This window comes from Vanellus vanellus (genome assembly GCF_965231255.1).
Source record: "Vanellus vanellus genome assembly, chromosome: Z".
Taxonomy (NCBI): Eukaryota; Metazoa; Chordata; class Aves; order Charadriiformes; family Charadriidae; genus Vanellus; species Vanellus vanellus.
Genome location: NC_138908.1, coordinates 72114372 through 72128925, shown reverse-complemented (window position 1 = coordinate 72128925; position 14554 = coordinate 72114372). Strand labels below are relative to the sequence as shown.

The 14554-nt window shown below is 42.9% G+C and overlaps 1 protein-coding gene across 1 annotated transcript in view; it reads left to right on the top strand.

The window, feature by feature from the left end:
• OXCT1 (3-oxoacid CoA-transferase 1) overlaps positions 1 to 7563 on the top strand; it is a 90897-nt gene extending 83334 nt beyond the window's left edge. The window contains exon 17 of the mRNA XM_082497967.1: positions 3799 to 7563. Within this exon, the coding sequence (XP_082354093.1) occupies positions 3799 to 3834 (36 nt within the window). The 3' untranslated portion in view covers positions 3835 to 7563. The remainder of the gene's footprint in view (positions 1 to 3798) is intronic.
• The last annotated feature ends 6991 nt before the right edge of the window (positions 7564 to 14554 follow it).

Here is a 14554-nt window from a genome sequence, read left to right as displayed (position 1 = left end):
ATTGCTACAGTAAAAGCAGGGTTTTTTTGGATCATATGTTTTGCTACTTTGAAACAGAACTAATGGGTAGAAAACGAGAAGCTGACCCTTTTCTAGCAGCTTTTTTCAGTGGATCCAGTGAATGATCTGAACTAAACCAAATGTCTCTCTAGGTTCATTACAAGCGAGATTTTAAGGGATGACTGTACCTTTATATAAAATTATCTCTCCCCATGCAGACTACTCCTTTTTGGAGAGGAGAACTTTATAGCCTGTATGGCTTTCTTTGAGACACATTTGGCTATACAGTCCCATTTTTACAGCCTGCTTACTTATATAGAAAAACATCTCCTAAAGGACATTTGTGACAACAAAATGTCAAAGAAAATGTGATTTAGAGTCTTCATTATAGACTGACATCATGTAAAAATAAACAATTCACCCTTGATTTTACTGTGCTGTGAAGACGTATTTCATTATAAATCAGGATAAATCCATTAGTAAAAATTCCCCATCCCTGCCCCCCCCCCCTTTTTTTTTTCTTAGTGTAAGTGCTCAGTTTTACAAAATTATCTTAAAAGATAACATGGAGTTTAGGAAAAGTGTCTGCCGAGGAAACACTGGGTAGTTGAATAGCAATTGCCTAGTGTATGTTTAAAAAGAAATTGACTGTCCATGTTCAAGGCAGTGAGTACAAAATAATAGAGGGTATAGGTTTTTTTTTTTGTGGAAGTACATTTTCATATGTGGTAACAGGCTGTTGCAGGATTGAGTCCATTTTTAAATGGATGTTGTTTTTTCCTGATCAATCACCCCCACTACAAAAGTCACATTAGGAACAGATTTTTGTACAAAACCTGATGTTGGAATTATGGTTTGCTTTTATCTGCAATTTCAAATAGTTAAGAGTTAATAAGGGATATGCAACTTTTCTTATTTTAACAAATATGCTAACACTGGTTGTCTTTTTTCTTTTGAGGGGCTGTTTTTACATTTTTGAACAATAACTTGCTTTTGCACACCCGATAAGGTCATTAGAAGTTATTAGGACTCAGCATCATTCAGAGTCAGGCCTTGGAAGAACTGCTTGCTGTAAAGAAGTGTAATGAAATAAGCATAGGGCCGTTTGTGTAGCTGGAAAGGGTAGTTTGGGGTTGGAAATCAGAGAGTCAACAAGCTTGAACTGCAGGGAGTCCCTGAGGCCATGTGTCCTCTTACCATTTTGGAATCTGCGTACAAGACTGCCCAGGCAAACTGCTCCTGGTACACCTACCTGTTCAACGTTAGCAAAGGATTTTGAAGCTTCCAAGATAAGCTATTCTTCCTGTAAGTGAAATAACATTAAGAATGTGTTACTTAGGAGGTACTGTAAGAAAGTAGCAACTCTGCGGCTGTGTACTGTAAAATAACCTTCATTAAGCATGTTCAGCCTTTACCAAATGCTGTGCTCTTAGCACAGAGTGTTACCAAATTGACTGACTCTACTGGGATTTAAAGCAGTGGGCTCAGGGGGCTTTCTGCGTTTTGGACTTGATTACTCCTTGTTTTCCAAGCACAAACCATCCCTTTTGTTAACGTTAGCATTTTCCTGCTCATTTAATCACATTTTATTTAGAGCAAACAGTTGTATTTGGGTCTAGTTCTGAGTGGTGCTGGGCTCTCGCCACCTCTGTTATCTTCAGCAGGCATTGTGGCACCTCAGCACCCATGGGGATCAGACCCCTTCTGAAGTGAATAGTGGTACACACAAATGACAGCTGTTAGCATCAGATGTGCAGACATTACATTTAACGTAATATGCTCATTCAAATGTAAAACACTTGAGGTTTTTATGGCACCAAAATCTATGACAGCAGAAAAACAATAATCTCCTGCAGTAAATTGCCTTTTGTCATTTTTTGCAGAATGCGGATTTTAATGGTGCTATCTTCATCCTTCAGTTTTTGCCTTTACTTCAATGGAACCATCCCAGGGTCAGGCAGAAATAGACACAAATTAAGTGAAGCACATAGATACTTGGAGTCAGAAACGTTGAAACATTTCTGGAACTCCTCCAGGAATGCCGGTGCACTCTGAGAGTTTCTCCAGCTCCTCTGCACTTGTACCTATTACATCTATTTATTATCCTAGTTTACGCACAACTTTGAAAAATCAATGAACAGTTTCCATTCACTGAAAACATTTCATTAACATTTGATACAGTAAACACATTCTTCAGGAACTAAGCTTTCCTTGATGGCTATTCTCATAAGGTTATAAATGATGATATATGGTGGCTGGAGGAAGGATAACACAGAACTCTTAACTGGTACAGGAAATACAGCTCTGTACCTCTAAAAGAAAGAGGCTGTAATGCTTGGAAAGGCCCTTATATATCATTCGATCATGAGTTAGCTTGTTCAGTCCTGTTAAGTGAAAAAGATGGGATAAGGAGGCAGAAGGAGCACAGTATGCGATGTTTCAGTGGGACACATTAATCAACTAGGAGCCAGATTATCTGTGGAATTGTTTTTCATCCTGAACAAGTAAGATCCCATGAGTTATTTTTGATCTTCACTCTGGGACACCTATTTAAATAGGGCTGGGAACAGGAGGTATTTTAAGAGGCTTGGATCTTCTGTGGAGAGCTTTTCCTCAGGGTATTTGTGTAGACCTGCAGTTAGGGTTCAACCAAATAATAACCATCGCTACTCTTCAAAGTCTTCTCCATATTGTTCCCATTCACACCTTCTGTCCTCATCTAGTTTCCTATTTAGGCTTACTGTGCTTTATTTTTGGTCTGCTGGATATCTCATAATATCACTAATTGAGTTTTACGAGTATACAGAATTAAAACAATAGAATATATAAGTGTGTCCTCACACAAAAATGAATGTGAATGGAAAAAGGCAAGTTTTAAAAAAAAAGTAAAATTAGAAGTATTGAATTCTATCATCATCAAACAAAAAATCAAATCAAATGTATACATATACTGTAGGTACAGTATGTGTATATTGTTTGTGTACATTTGATTGTATATCACCTGTTAATATGTATGTTCCAAAACTCATTTGACTATTTCTGTACCAACCCAGCACTGACAGACAGCATCCTGTCTCCTGGTGCGTGGGGAAGAAAATCAGAACGGTCTTGGCTATTGAGCAACGAAGGGAAATCATAAGATTCCTCGGTGTGCGAATATTTCAGTGGCGATTCAATCATGTATTGAATATAATCTGTTTTGTTGCCTCTGCATCGTTCATTGTATTGATGCATGAATGTAAATGGATTAGAAAGTGATGGCTGAAGCTGTTGCCTATTGGCAGCTCTCTCTCCTATTGCTGTTTGTAGCAAGTGCAGCCCCACTGTACACAAACTATGACCATTTATAGGCCAGTCCATTAACGAAGCCACAGTATATTTTTGAGTTACATTCATACTTCATCCTGTATGCTGTACAATTGAGGAGCTGCTTCACCTGAGTTCAGCCATCCCTTCTGCTGGCATTGGAAGCCATTCGAGAAGACCATGCAGTTAGCATGGGCAAGTACAGGTTCAGCTGTCCAAGTTTAATCTGCTTGCATTCTTAAATCAATAACCCAACTCAAATAAATGAAGTTTAGAGGCTGGATACCGGCACCACACATATCTTGTATTGCTGCATCAGAAAATTTAGTTGTGGGAGTGTTTTTCTCTGAAATACGGCAAATATATCAGTTTAAATAAATACAGTGTCTCTAATCATCAGTAGCACATAGTTGAGAGAGGTGGAAGTGAACAGTGGGTTGTATTGCTATATCTGTATGCCAACTGTTGTGTTTTTTCCCTCCTTTTTGCTAGGTTTCGCCAAAACTAATACCAATGAGGCAGATTTAAACGTGAAATACAGACTGGGCTTAACTTGCCAGAAGGCTTGTTTCCAAATGGGAGTTCAGTGAAGAGAAATCGATGACTGTTTTGCAATTTTACTTTTTTTTTTTTTTTAAGGGCTTTGTAGGTAGTTTCCAGACAGTTAAACTCAGACTGTGACTATCAGACTAAATTGTATTTTACTTTTATAACATTACCAATTTTCATGGAAGGGCGAATTTATTCCCTAAATTTTGAATAATGTTATACTAAAGTGTTAATGAACATTGTCAAAAAATGCCTTGTAGTATCTCTTCCAAATACTACATTTTTTACACAAATGCAGAAAATGACCATGCAAAACTTATGATTGTCTCTGCTTTTCCTGATGTCATTAAACTTACAAGTCACTCCGTTGCTCTGGAACTACAGCATTTACCATGTCCATTCTACTGTAAAAGTGGAGGGGGGGGAGGTTCTGGAGTGGTCTATGGCAAATGTACGAAGCTGTAGAGAGACATAAGGAATATGGACTTCCCTTTTCCTCAACCTTTTAATGAGTCTGTGACAAAACTGTTTATACTGATGGAAGAAGCTGCGTTCTTAGCCCTGAATGTATCTGCTGTTTCCACGGTGTGTATCTGTTGTCATTAAGAAGCCTACACCTCCCAAAGTCCTAATCTGACCCCTTCTATTTAAATCATACAAACTAGAATGAGGCTAATATGAAGGAGGAAGGTTAAGAAGTCTCCTTCCCCACGCAGGCAACTGGTAGCTGCACAATTGCCCTACATGAACCACTCTTACTCTCCAGCTGTAATTCTTCTCCCCAACTCCCATTCAAAAGCAGATGAAAATTGTTTCTGGAGTGAGATCTGTCCTTCCAGTGTTGCATAGAGAAACCGGGGAAGAGAATGTTGTGGGGACTTGGAAGGGAATACAGTTGGTTAAGGGTAAAAGCAGAAAGCTTGCACCACTTGCCTATCCTGTCATTGACAAAAACTAAAGAGTTTGGAACCCAAACTCATGATAGCTAGAATGAAGACATGAGACAATCAATGCTATTTGATAAAGAACTTCCTTTCCCTGTTATTAATTACAAAATGACTGTTATTTTTGCAAATAGGTAATATGACAGCATTGGATCTCACATCCTAAATCAGCATGGTATGTCTTTATTATACAGAGCATGAATTGACTGGAAATCCATATTTACTAAAATACAGTGTTCCCTCCAAGTATAATGGTTTCTGTCATTTGTACAAATAGGACCACGTAAAACACTTCAGTTAAAATTATGCCTGACATAATGTTTGACATCAGGTCAGTAGCAGATTAAGTGACGGAAAAACATGTAGCATGTAGATGCACAAATAAATATATATATATATGCCTATCATACATGTGATGAGTAGTGTTAGGATATGGTATAGAAGGGCATTCTAATACTAGATGGATGAGGTATTCACCATAGTGTGTGTTGCGGAAGGAATGCAACACATTTCTTGGGAAGCAGATGGGAAAATCCTGCAGTGTTGAGCTCCTATACTAGCCTTTGTACTGCATTTTTCTGTTCTAAAATAAAAAATGCTTCTTTTCCATGGGTCAGTTTTACAATTTGTCTTGATCCACGCATGGGTTTTATAGCAGTAAAACTGTTTTGATTAGAGAGATTATTTTGTTTAGTTGCAGTACTCTAAGCAATTTTTTGATAATCTCTTCCCAATACCAGAATAGGTTATCCTGCTTCCCACAAAGGAATAAACAAAATGCCTTTGTAAGCAGCTTTATGCTAGTACAAAATTACTTCCCTAATACTAAGTTGTATGACTTGAACACAGGGGTGCTAATGGGTGGTAGGCCTGAATTTGTAGGCAAGACCTGATGCTGAGCCCATGGTGTAGAAAAGTGTTGTACAAAGACTAGTGCTAATCTAATGATTACACATATACAAGGGATTAGTTCGATAGGTAATTTGCATGCAAGACTTGAAACTACATTGATCAAAGTGCTTCAGAATACCTTAGCCCAGGATTAGCACAAGTTAGTTTTTACCTAGCTTTAGTTTTCACCTGTTTTCTTTATTTAGGTGTATTCCCTATGTTACTCACTCATTCCAGACAAGTTATTTTCTTAATGTTTGGGGATTTCCATTGCTGTGGAGGTGGACTGAAGTTCTGCTCACAGAGGTTTTGTAGATTTAAAGTCTCTGTACAACAGAAGTTGACTTTTTAGCTCAGTGTGAAACAGTTTTGGACAGAGCAGACCAGAGGCCTCTTCCCCAATCCATAAAGACACTTCAGTGACAATTCTGACCCTTGTGGTGCTGTACACAGCAAAAGGTGCCTATCTTTGCCTTCAGGGCCAAGGATGGGTGAAGAGCTACTCTGAGGGGATGGGTGTGATCCCTGAAGGTGCCTTGTTCATCATCACTCAAAGCTCTGGTACAGAGTACCCAGAATGGATACTGGTTTTGGGGAGGAGTATAAGAACTATTATACAGGGGAAAGGAGTTAATAGTAACTTAGCCAGAGAAAATATATATATTTAAAGAGTTGGGGAAGTCCTAAAGAAATTATAAATGAAATGTTGATCTATTGAAATTGCGTATGCTACATTAGTTGTAGGACTGATTAGTTAATTACAGTGAACATTTATTGACATATACAAAGTACAGGAGAAATGTCTGAGGGCAGCATCAGGTGTATGCTGCTTCTGCCATAGAACTATGCTTTGCTGGCGTACGCACAGAAGCCATCGTTGTCATTAATATATGGCTATAAAAAGACTAATGACCTAATAATGTCTGGGAGTTCAGCACCTTGGTTTCTGAAGCAAAGAATTAGGAGCCAAGAACTGAGCTTCAGCTTTTTCTAGTTCTCCACTTATTGCCTTGAGAAATGCCATCTGTGCTCTCTGCCTTGTCTCCTGTTGCTGGAAAAGGGGATCTTTTTCTTCCTACCTCACAGGGATGTTGTGAGGAATAACCAGCTAAGGTCTGTGCAACAGGTTATTTTTTCTCTTCAGCTTGGAGACAACACTTGATCAAGAGTGTGGAAGAGTACTTGAAGACTGTCATGCATGCTGGATATTTGATTTCTGTGTCTTCTCTTATTTGTATCTGTTAATGCAAGAGAGCAAAACTCAGTATGATGCTGAAAACCAGGGAAGAAAGGAGAACAGGCTCTCTCCTTATACAACAGTGGTGCAAATATCCGTATGTCACACTTGAATTTTTTTATCTTGAGGGCAATATATTGTGGTAGAATATTGGTATTGTTATGAAAACGTCATGTGTCCGCACAAGCTAATTGCAACAAGCTGTGACTCCACATTTTGATTTGTAAAGTAGGATTAGAAATTAAAGCACTCCAAAGTATTTTCCTCTGTGGACGCAAGCGTGGTTCACAGGTAAGGTATGCTCTGAGCAGTAGTTGCAATGATTGGTATTAGAGGGATGAGAGCTTGTTCCTCTTCAGTGGTTGATGGTATGCATGAAGGTTTATTGGGATGTCACTGAGATTATCCTCCACTTAGCAGCACTTCACAAAACAAGGACAGTTGATACTCTGTCCTAACGAAGGGGATTCTTCTGTATTATCACATTGGACTTATTTCACTTTATATTTTATTCACGTTTGTTCCTGAAAAAGTAAAAAATTGAAATATTGTAGAAAATGTAGTTGTACTGTAAGCTCTGCAAACTAAACATCAAAGTCCTATGTATTTGCAAAACAATCAATAAAATAAAGATTAAAAATCTCAGGTTTCATCTATTTTTACCATTGTTCATGCCATCCTGTTCTGCCATTAGGAGCAGTAAAAGGTTAAGTAGTGTTCACACCAACACGTCACACCTCAGCGCATACAAAAGCCTCAAGATCTTGGCTGATGGTGGGTGGAATTGATAAACAGAAATAATGAAGCTCAAAACTCAGCTATCAGCTGGATTCTCCATGTCATTCCTTCTCACTGATGTCTCTCTTGGGTCAGTCTCAAACATAATTATCACATTCATTTTCGTAATTACTTGTTTTTCAATCAAGTCAAATAATGGACTACATACATAGTCCTTAGAGAAGTGATTTTTTACCTTTTGATTAAAACTGCTGTAGAAATGATAGCATTTAGGATGTTAATCATTGATGTTAGTTGTGTGGCTGCACTCTGAAAATAGTGCTAGGTGACACATGAAGACAAATTCCATTAACCACCTGGTGAATGATAAAGCAGATGATTGCAAAGTGATGGAAATGCTTGTCTGTGGATAGCAGGGTCATCCTTCCATACCTGTTGTAAGGTCATGAGTAAATATGTAATAGCATCATTTTATCTTCGGTATCGTTGGAAAGCAGGTTGACAAATGTGAAGAAAAATGTTTAGGCTTAGATAAAAAATCTTGATGATTCACTCTGAAATGAAGCTCTTCAGTAATTTATACGTGTGGTCAAAATCCAAGTGTCTGTCACCCCTGTGAAGGGGGGTACCAGGTAAGTGGCAAAACCACTGAGAGATAACACACCAGTCTTGCAGCAACAAAATCCACTCATATGAACATAGAAGGAAAAGTTTTCCTCTGAGGAGGAAGTTGGTTACAGGCATAACTGAGCAGTTTTGTGATATCTTGTATATCTCCTGTTGTTGCCTGTTTTACAATATCCAATCATTTCTTGGATGCATTGCAGTATTCTGAACCCCTCTTCTGCCTATATCCATCTGCTCCTGTAGACCAGGGGTCTTAGCTGGGAACATCCCTGCCCTGCAGGGTGTGTGGCAGTTTTTAATGAACAACTTCAGGGGACACCAGGGGGTGGGGGGAATATTCCTCTCCTGAATGTATTTACGTAACAGATTTTGAGGCTCCAGTCAAAGGTAAACGTAGCTGTCGTGTTTGTGTTGCAAAAATGTTCTGTGCCTGGTTCAGATATTAATGTTCATATTTGGGAGAAGTGAGAGCATGGAAGAAATTCTTGCCTTCAGGGCCAGTGGGTTCTCTATCTGCCGGCCATGGTACTTAGGTTTTTTATTGTATTTTATTATTGTAATGGCTGGCAAAAGCAAGCAGAACATTACTTATTTGTGGGAGCAGTAGAGTCTAAAACTAGAATTTCTGTTTCCATGCTCTTAAAGCTGTCCCCTGAGCATGCAATCCAGAGAAAAACTCAAGTTTGTGTAAAGCTGTGATACATGCTTATGCTGCAGCTGTTGCAGTGCTTTCAGGCATTGCCACTGCTGCTGTTGCGCAGGGCGAGAGGTGCTGCCCTCGGTGCAGTGCAAGTCATTACATTTGTCACAAGCCTGTGCCTGTATGAGATGCACAAGGTGGTGTCCATCCACCTGACTGCTGAAGGGTCCCACCAGGCACGCGGGTTTGTGCGGTTTTCAATGCAGAAGTGGCACAGCCACAGCCCCTCTGAAAAACGGTGGTGATGCTTCTTTCCCTGTGTTCACCCAGCAGGGAGGGTGTCTGTGGTGGTTCAGTTCCGTACTCTGCCCAGGAGGATTCAAAGCACATCTTGCTTGTCCCAGGAAAGCACTTAACCCACCACACCGCGGGCTGAGCTGGGTGAGAGTGCTGCTTTGGGGGAAACCGGCTGGCTTTGCAGAATGCATTGCGAGGGCTACGGGGCTGTGAATGGAGAAGTCAAGAAGGAGCAGGAGACGGTCATCCAGCAGTGGCAAGGCCTGAATTATCCTTCGAAGAACGTCTTGTTTTATTAATGTGGGCTTTAAACTGTGTAAGCAGCTTGCTTCCCCTCCTTTCTGGCTCCCCTGCGTGTAGACACCTACCTGCATTGAGCCGGCTGTTTCAGGGCAAGTGCAGAACAAAGCCGTGAAGGCACCTCCAGAAGCGGCAGGTCGAGCAGTGTGGCGCTCTGGCACCTCAGCAGAGTACAGAGACGGATTTTTCCCCTTTTAAGATGAGATTGCCTAAATTAATCAAGTTCTCTTGTAGATGCCTATGTTAATTACTTTTATTTTTTGGATAAGTTCCTAAAGATTCCCTTTGGTTCTGTCAGCTGGCAAGTACATAAGACACAGGTAGAAAAGGGAATTGAAAACTTTTGTCAGTGCAGGGAAAACATGTTACAAGAAGCACAAAATCTGCAGCCAGGAGGAGAATTAGTTTGCATAAACTGAGCAAAAGCTATGTGAAAAACAAACTTATTATGTTACCCCCAAAAAATAAAGGCAAACCACAGAAGCAGCATGTTGGTACCACCTACAGAAAGTATACATTAATTCTAGGACAAATTCAGTCTCATCTGTTTAGATGGTGAGTGAATAAAGACTATAAATTGGATCTGATGCCCATATCCTGCAAAACAGTGCTTCCCCCACCCATTTGGAAAATCTGGCTGTATGAGCAATTAACACTTTCTCTCAGATCTGTCCAAGAATAAAGCAATCTGTGCAAGGCTATAGCTGGCAAAGCTGTCTTGTCCAATAAATATCCCTAAAAATAAAAACTTTGAAGCTATAATTGCGCACTCTGGCTTGCCAGTCATCTCTGTCTAGTTCCATCTTGCATTTGCTCCAATAAACCCCATCACTTGTGCCTTCGTCCTTCTGGCACCCTCCTAATCCTAAAGGAGTAGCTGCCTTTGCCTGAGGAACATTGCTTGAATGTCATCAGTCTTCCCGCTTGCCTGGGCTCGTTCTGGGGTGAAGGAGAGAAGGTAGGAACGTGGCTGCGATGGGCGGCGTGGGCAGAGATGGTGCTGGGGAATGGTGTTAGGGAGCTACTGCTGAGCCTCGCTGTGTCCGGTTTGCCGGCCTGTGTCCAATGCGCCGCTAGTCATGTACCTCCTGCCGGAAAAAAAAACAGACCCGTGGTATGTGCTTCTCTCTGTTTTTCATTCCATTCCAACTTGGAGATCACATGGATGCTTGTGTTTGAAAAATGAAAACAAGGCACTCCTGTAAAGCGGATGCGTCTTAGTGAGGGAGGTGGTAGCGAGGTGGGGGTTGATATCTTCTCCCAAGTAACAAGTGATGGGATGAGAAGAAACAGCCTCAGGTTATGCCACGGGAGGTTTAGATTGGATATTAGGAAAAATTTCTTTGCTGAAAGTGTTGTCAAACATCGGAACAGGCTGCCCAGGGAAGTGGTGGTGTCACCATCCCTGGAGGTATTTAGAAGATGTGCGGATGTGGCACTTAGGGACATGGTTTAGCGGTGGACTTGGCAGCACTAGCTTAACTAATGAGTTGATGATCTTCATGTCTTTTGCACCCTAAATGACTCTGTGATTCTCTGAACAGCAGGGGCTGGCTAGCCCAAGCCCTGGGCATACTCACAGTATCACAGTATCACAGTATGCTAGGGATTGGAAGGGACCTCAAAAGATCATCTAGTCCAATCCCCCTGTCGAAGCAGGGACACCTAGATGAGGTTGCACAGGAAGGCGTCCAGGCGAGTTTTGAATGTCTCCAGAGAAGGAGACTCCACAACCTCTCTGGGCAGCCTGTTCCAGTGCTCTGTCACCCTCACTGAGAAGAAGTTTCTTCTCAAATTTAAGTGGCACCTCTTGTGTTCCAGCTTGAATCCATTACCCCTTGTCCTATCATTGGTTGCTACTGAGAAGAGCCTGGCTCCATCCTCGTGACATTCCCCCTTTATATATTTATAAACGCTAATAAGATCACCCCTCAGTCTCCTCTTCTCCAAACTAAAGAGACCCAGCTCCCTCAGTCTTTCCTCATAAGGGAGATGCTCCACTCCCTTAATCATCTTAGTTGCCCTACGCTGGACTCTCTCCAGCAGCTCTCTGTCCTTCTTGAACTGAGGGGCCCAGAACTGGACACAATATTCCAGATGCGGTCTAACCAGGGCAGAGTAGAGGGGAAGGAGGACCTCCCTCGATCTACTAACCACCCCCCTTCTAATACAGCCCAGGATGCCATTGGCCTTCTTGGCCACAAGGGCACAGTGCTGGCTCATGGTCATCCTGCTGTCCACCAGGACCCCCAGGTCCCTTTCCTCTACACTGCTCTCTAACAGGTAGCTCCCCATCCTATACTGGAACCTGGGGTTGTTTCTGCCCAGATGGAGGACCCTACACTTTCCCTTGTTGTATTTCATTAAGTTATTCCCTGCCCAAATCTCCAGCCTGTCCAAGTCTCTCTGGATGGCAGCACAGCCCTCTGGCGTGTCAGCCACTCCTCCTAGCTTAGTGTCATCAGCAAACTTGCTGATAGTACACTCAATTCCCTCATCTAAATCATTGATGAATATATTGAATAATATGGGCCCCAGTACCGACCCTTGAGGCACTCCACTGGTTACCGGCCTCCAACTGGGCTCTGCCCCATTGACTACGACTCTCTGGCTTCTCTCCTTCAGCCAGTTCGCAGTCCACCTAATTATCCGGTCATCCAGTCCACACTTCCTCAGTTTAGCCATGAGGATGCTGTGGGAGACCGTGTCAAATGCTTTACTGAAGTCAAGGTAGACCACATCTACCGCTCTGCCATCATCCATCCACCTCGTTATTTCCTCATAAAAGGCTATGAGGTTGGTCAAGCATGACTTCCCCTTGGAAAAGCCATGCTGACTGCCCCTAATAACCCTCTTATCCTTGATATGCCTTGAGAGGGCACCAAGTATAAGCTGTTCCATCAGTCTCCCAGGGATGGAGGTGAGGCTGACCGGTCTATAGTTACCCGGGTCCTCCTTCTTGCCCTTTTTGAAGACTGGAGTGACATTTGCTTTCCTCCAGTCCTCAGGCACCTCGCCTGTTTCCCAAGACTTGGTAAAGATGGTGGAGAGTGGTCCAGCAATGACTTCAGACAGCTCCTTCAGCACCCGCGGGTGCATCCCATCTGGACCCATGGATTTATGGATGTCCAGGTTGCTTAACTGGTCTCTGACCCAGTCCTCATCAACTAAGGCAAACTCATCCATTGACTTGACTTCAACTTCATCTGGGGTCTCAGCGGAACAGGACTCCTCAGGACAGCCCCCGACAGAGTAGACAGACAAAGAAGGCATTCAGTAGTTCTGCCTTCTCTGTATCTTCTGTCACCAGGGCACCCACCCCATTCAGTAGTGGGCCTACATTGCCTCTGGTGTTAGTTTTATCTGCCATGTATTTGAAAAAGCTCTTCCTGTTGCCCTTGACCCCTCTTGCCAGGTTTAACTCTAAGGAGGCCTTAGCTTTCCTAGTTGCCTCTCTACATCCCCTGACAGCAGCCCTGTACTCCTCCCAAGCGGTCAGCCCCTCCTTCCATGATCTATAAACTCTCTTCTTCCACTTGAGCTTGCCAAGCAGTTCCCTGTTTAGCCACACAGGTCTCCTGGCTCCCTTCCTTGACTTCCTACGTGTCGGGATGCTCTGATCTTGAGCTTGGTAGAAGCAGTACCTGAATGCTGACCAGCTATCCTGGGCACCTTTACCTTCAAACAGCTTTCTCCACGGGATTTCCCCTAGTAATTGTTTGAAAAGGCCAAAGTTTGCCCTGCTGAAGTCCAGGGTTGCAATTCTGCTTGCTATTCTGCTTCCACCAGCCGAGATCATGAACTCCACCATCTTATGGTCGCTGCAGCCAAGGCAGCCTTCAACCTTTACTCCTTGCACCAGACCCTCCTTGTTAGTGAGGACGAGATCCAGCAGTGCACCTCTCCTAGTCGGCTCCTCTACCATTTGCATCAGAAAGTTGTCATCAATGCATTGGAGGAACCTCCTAGACTGAGGCTGGCTGGCTGAGTAGTCCTTCCAGCAAACATCCGGAAAGTTAAAATCCCCCACGACAACCAGGGCCTGTGACTGTGAGGCCACTCTCAGCTGCCCATAGAAGGCCTCATCAACTTCCTCCCCCTGATCTGGTGGCCTGTAATAGACACCCACAACAGTGTCACCCCTGCCAGCCTGTCCCTTAATCCTCACCCACAGACTCTCAACTTGCTCCTCAACTGCACATGGACAGTACTCGGTACATTGTAGTTGCTCTCTCACGTAAAGGGCAACTCCACCACCTTGCCTGGCTGGCCTGTCTTTCCTGAAAAGGACATAGCCACCCATGACCACATTCCAGTCATGTGAGCTGTCCCACCATGTCTCTGTAATTGCCACCAGATCATAATCTCCTGACCAAACAAAAGTTTCTAACTCTTCCTGCTTATTCCTTATACTCCTGGCTGCAATGCCCACCAGAGCGAGGAGGAAGACATCAGGCTTGGACACGGCTCTCCTCAGGTCCTAGATGCTCATTGTATGGGCTGTGCTTACAGCAGTGGGGGACAGGGCTGTACCACCATGTCATCTGCCTTGGCTGAGAAAGGCTCAAGACTTTTTTGGAGCAAAAGGCAGGGCTGACATCTGGGACTGAAATGGCACAAACCCACTTCTCTGTCCTGCGTGGCAGAACCGGTGCTGAAACTTTCTGTTCCATGAAGAGGTGCTTGTCGTAGTATTGCTGATACTTCCTTCTTCTTTGGGCTTACAGGCTGGTATTTGCTGATCCTCTGCTGCTGTATCGATTAATACTGACATTTTCAGATTCTTCTCTTCTTCAGGCAACCTACAGCCGGGGGGGTAGGGGGGGGTGGGGGGGCGGGGAGGGAACCAACTGCATAAATCTTCTAGCTATAAAGCCGAAGAATGGTGAAATTAGTCTGCAGCAGCATATCCATGTTCTCATTAAGAACAATTCAGCATTTTTAGGACATGTTAACTGCTGCAGTGAGGAGAAGAGGCTGCAGATCAATATAAAATAAGCCACAGCCTCGCAAAAACCCAGTTAT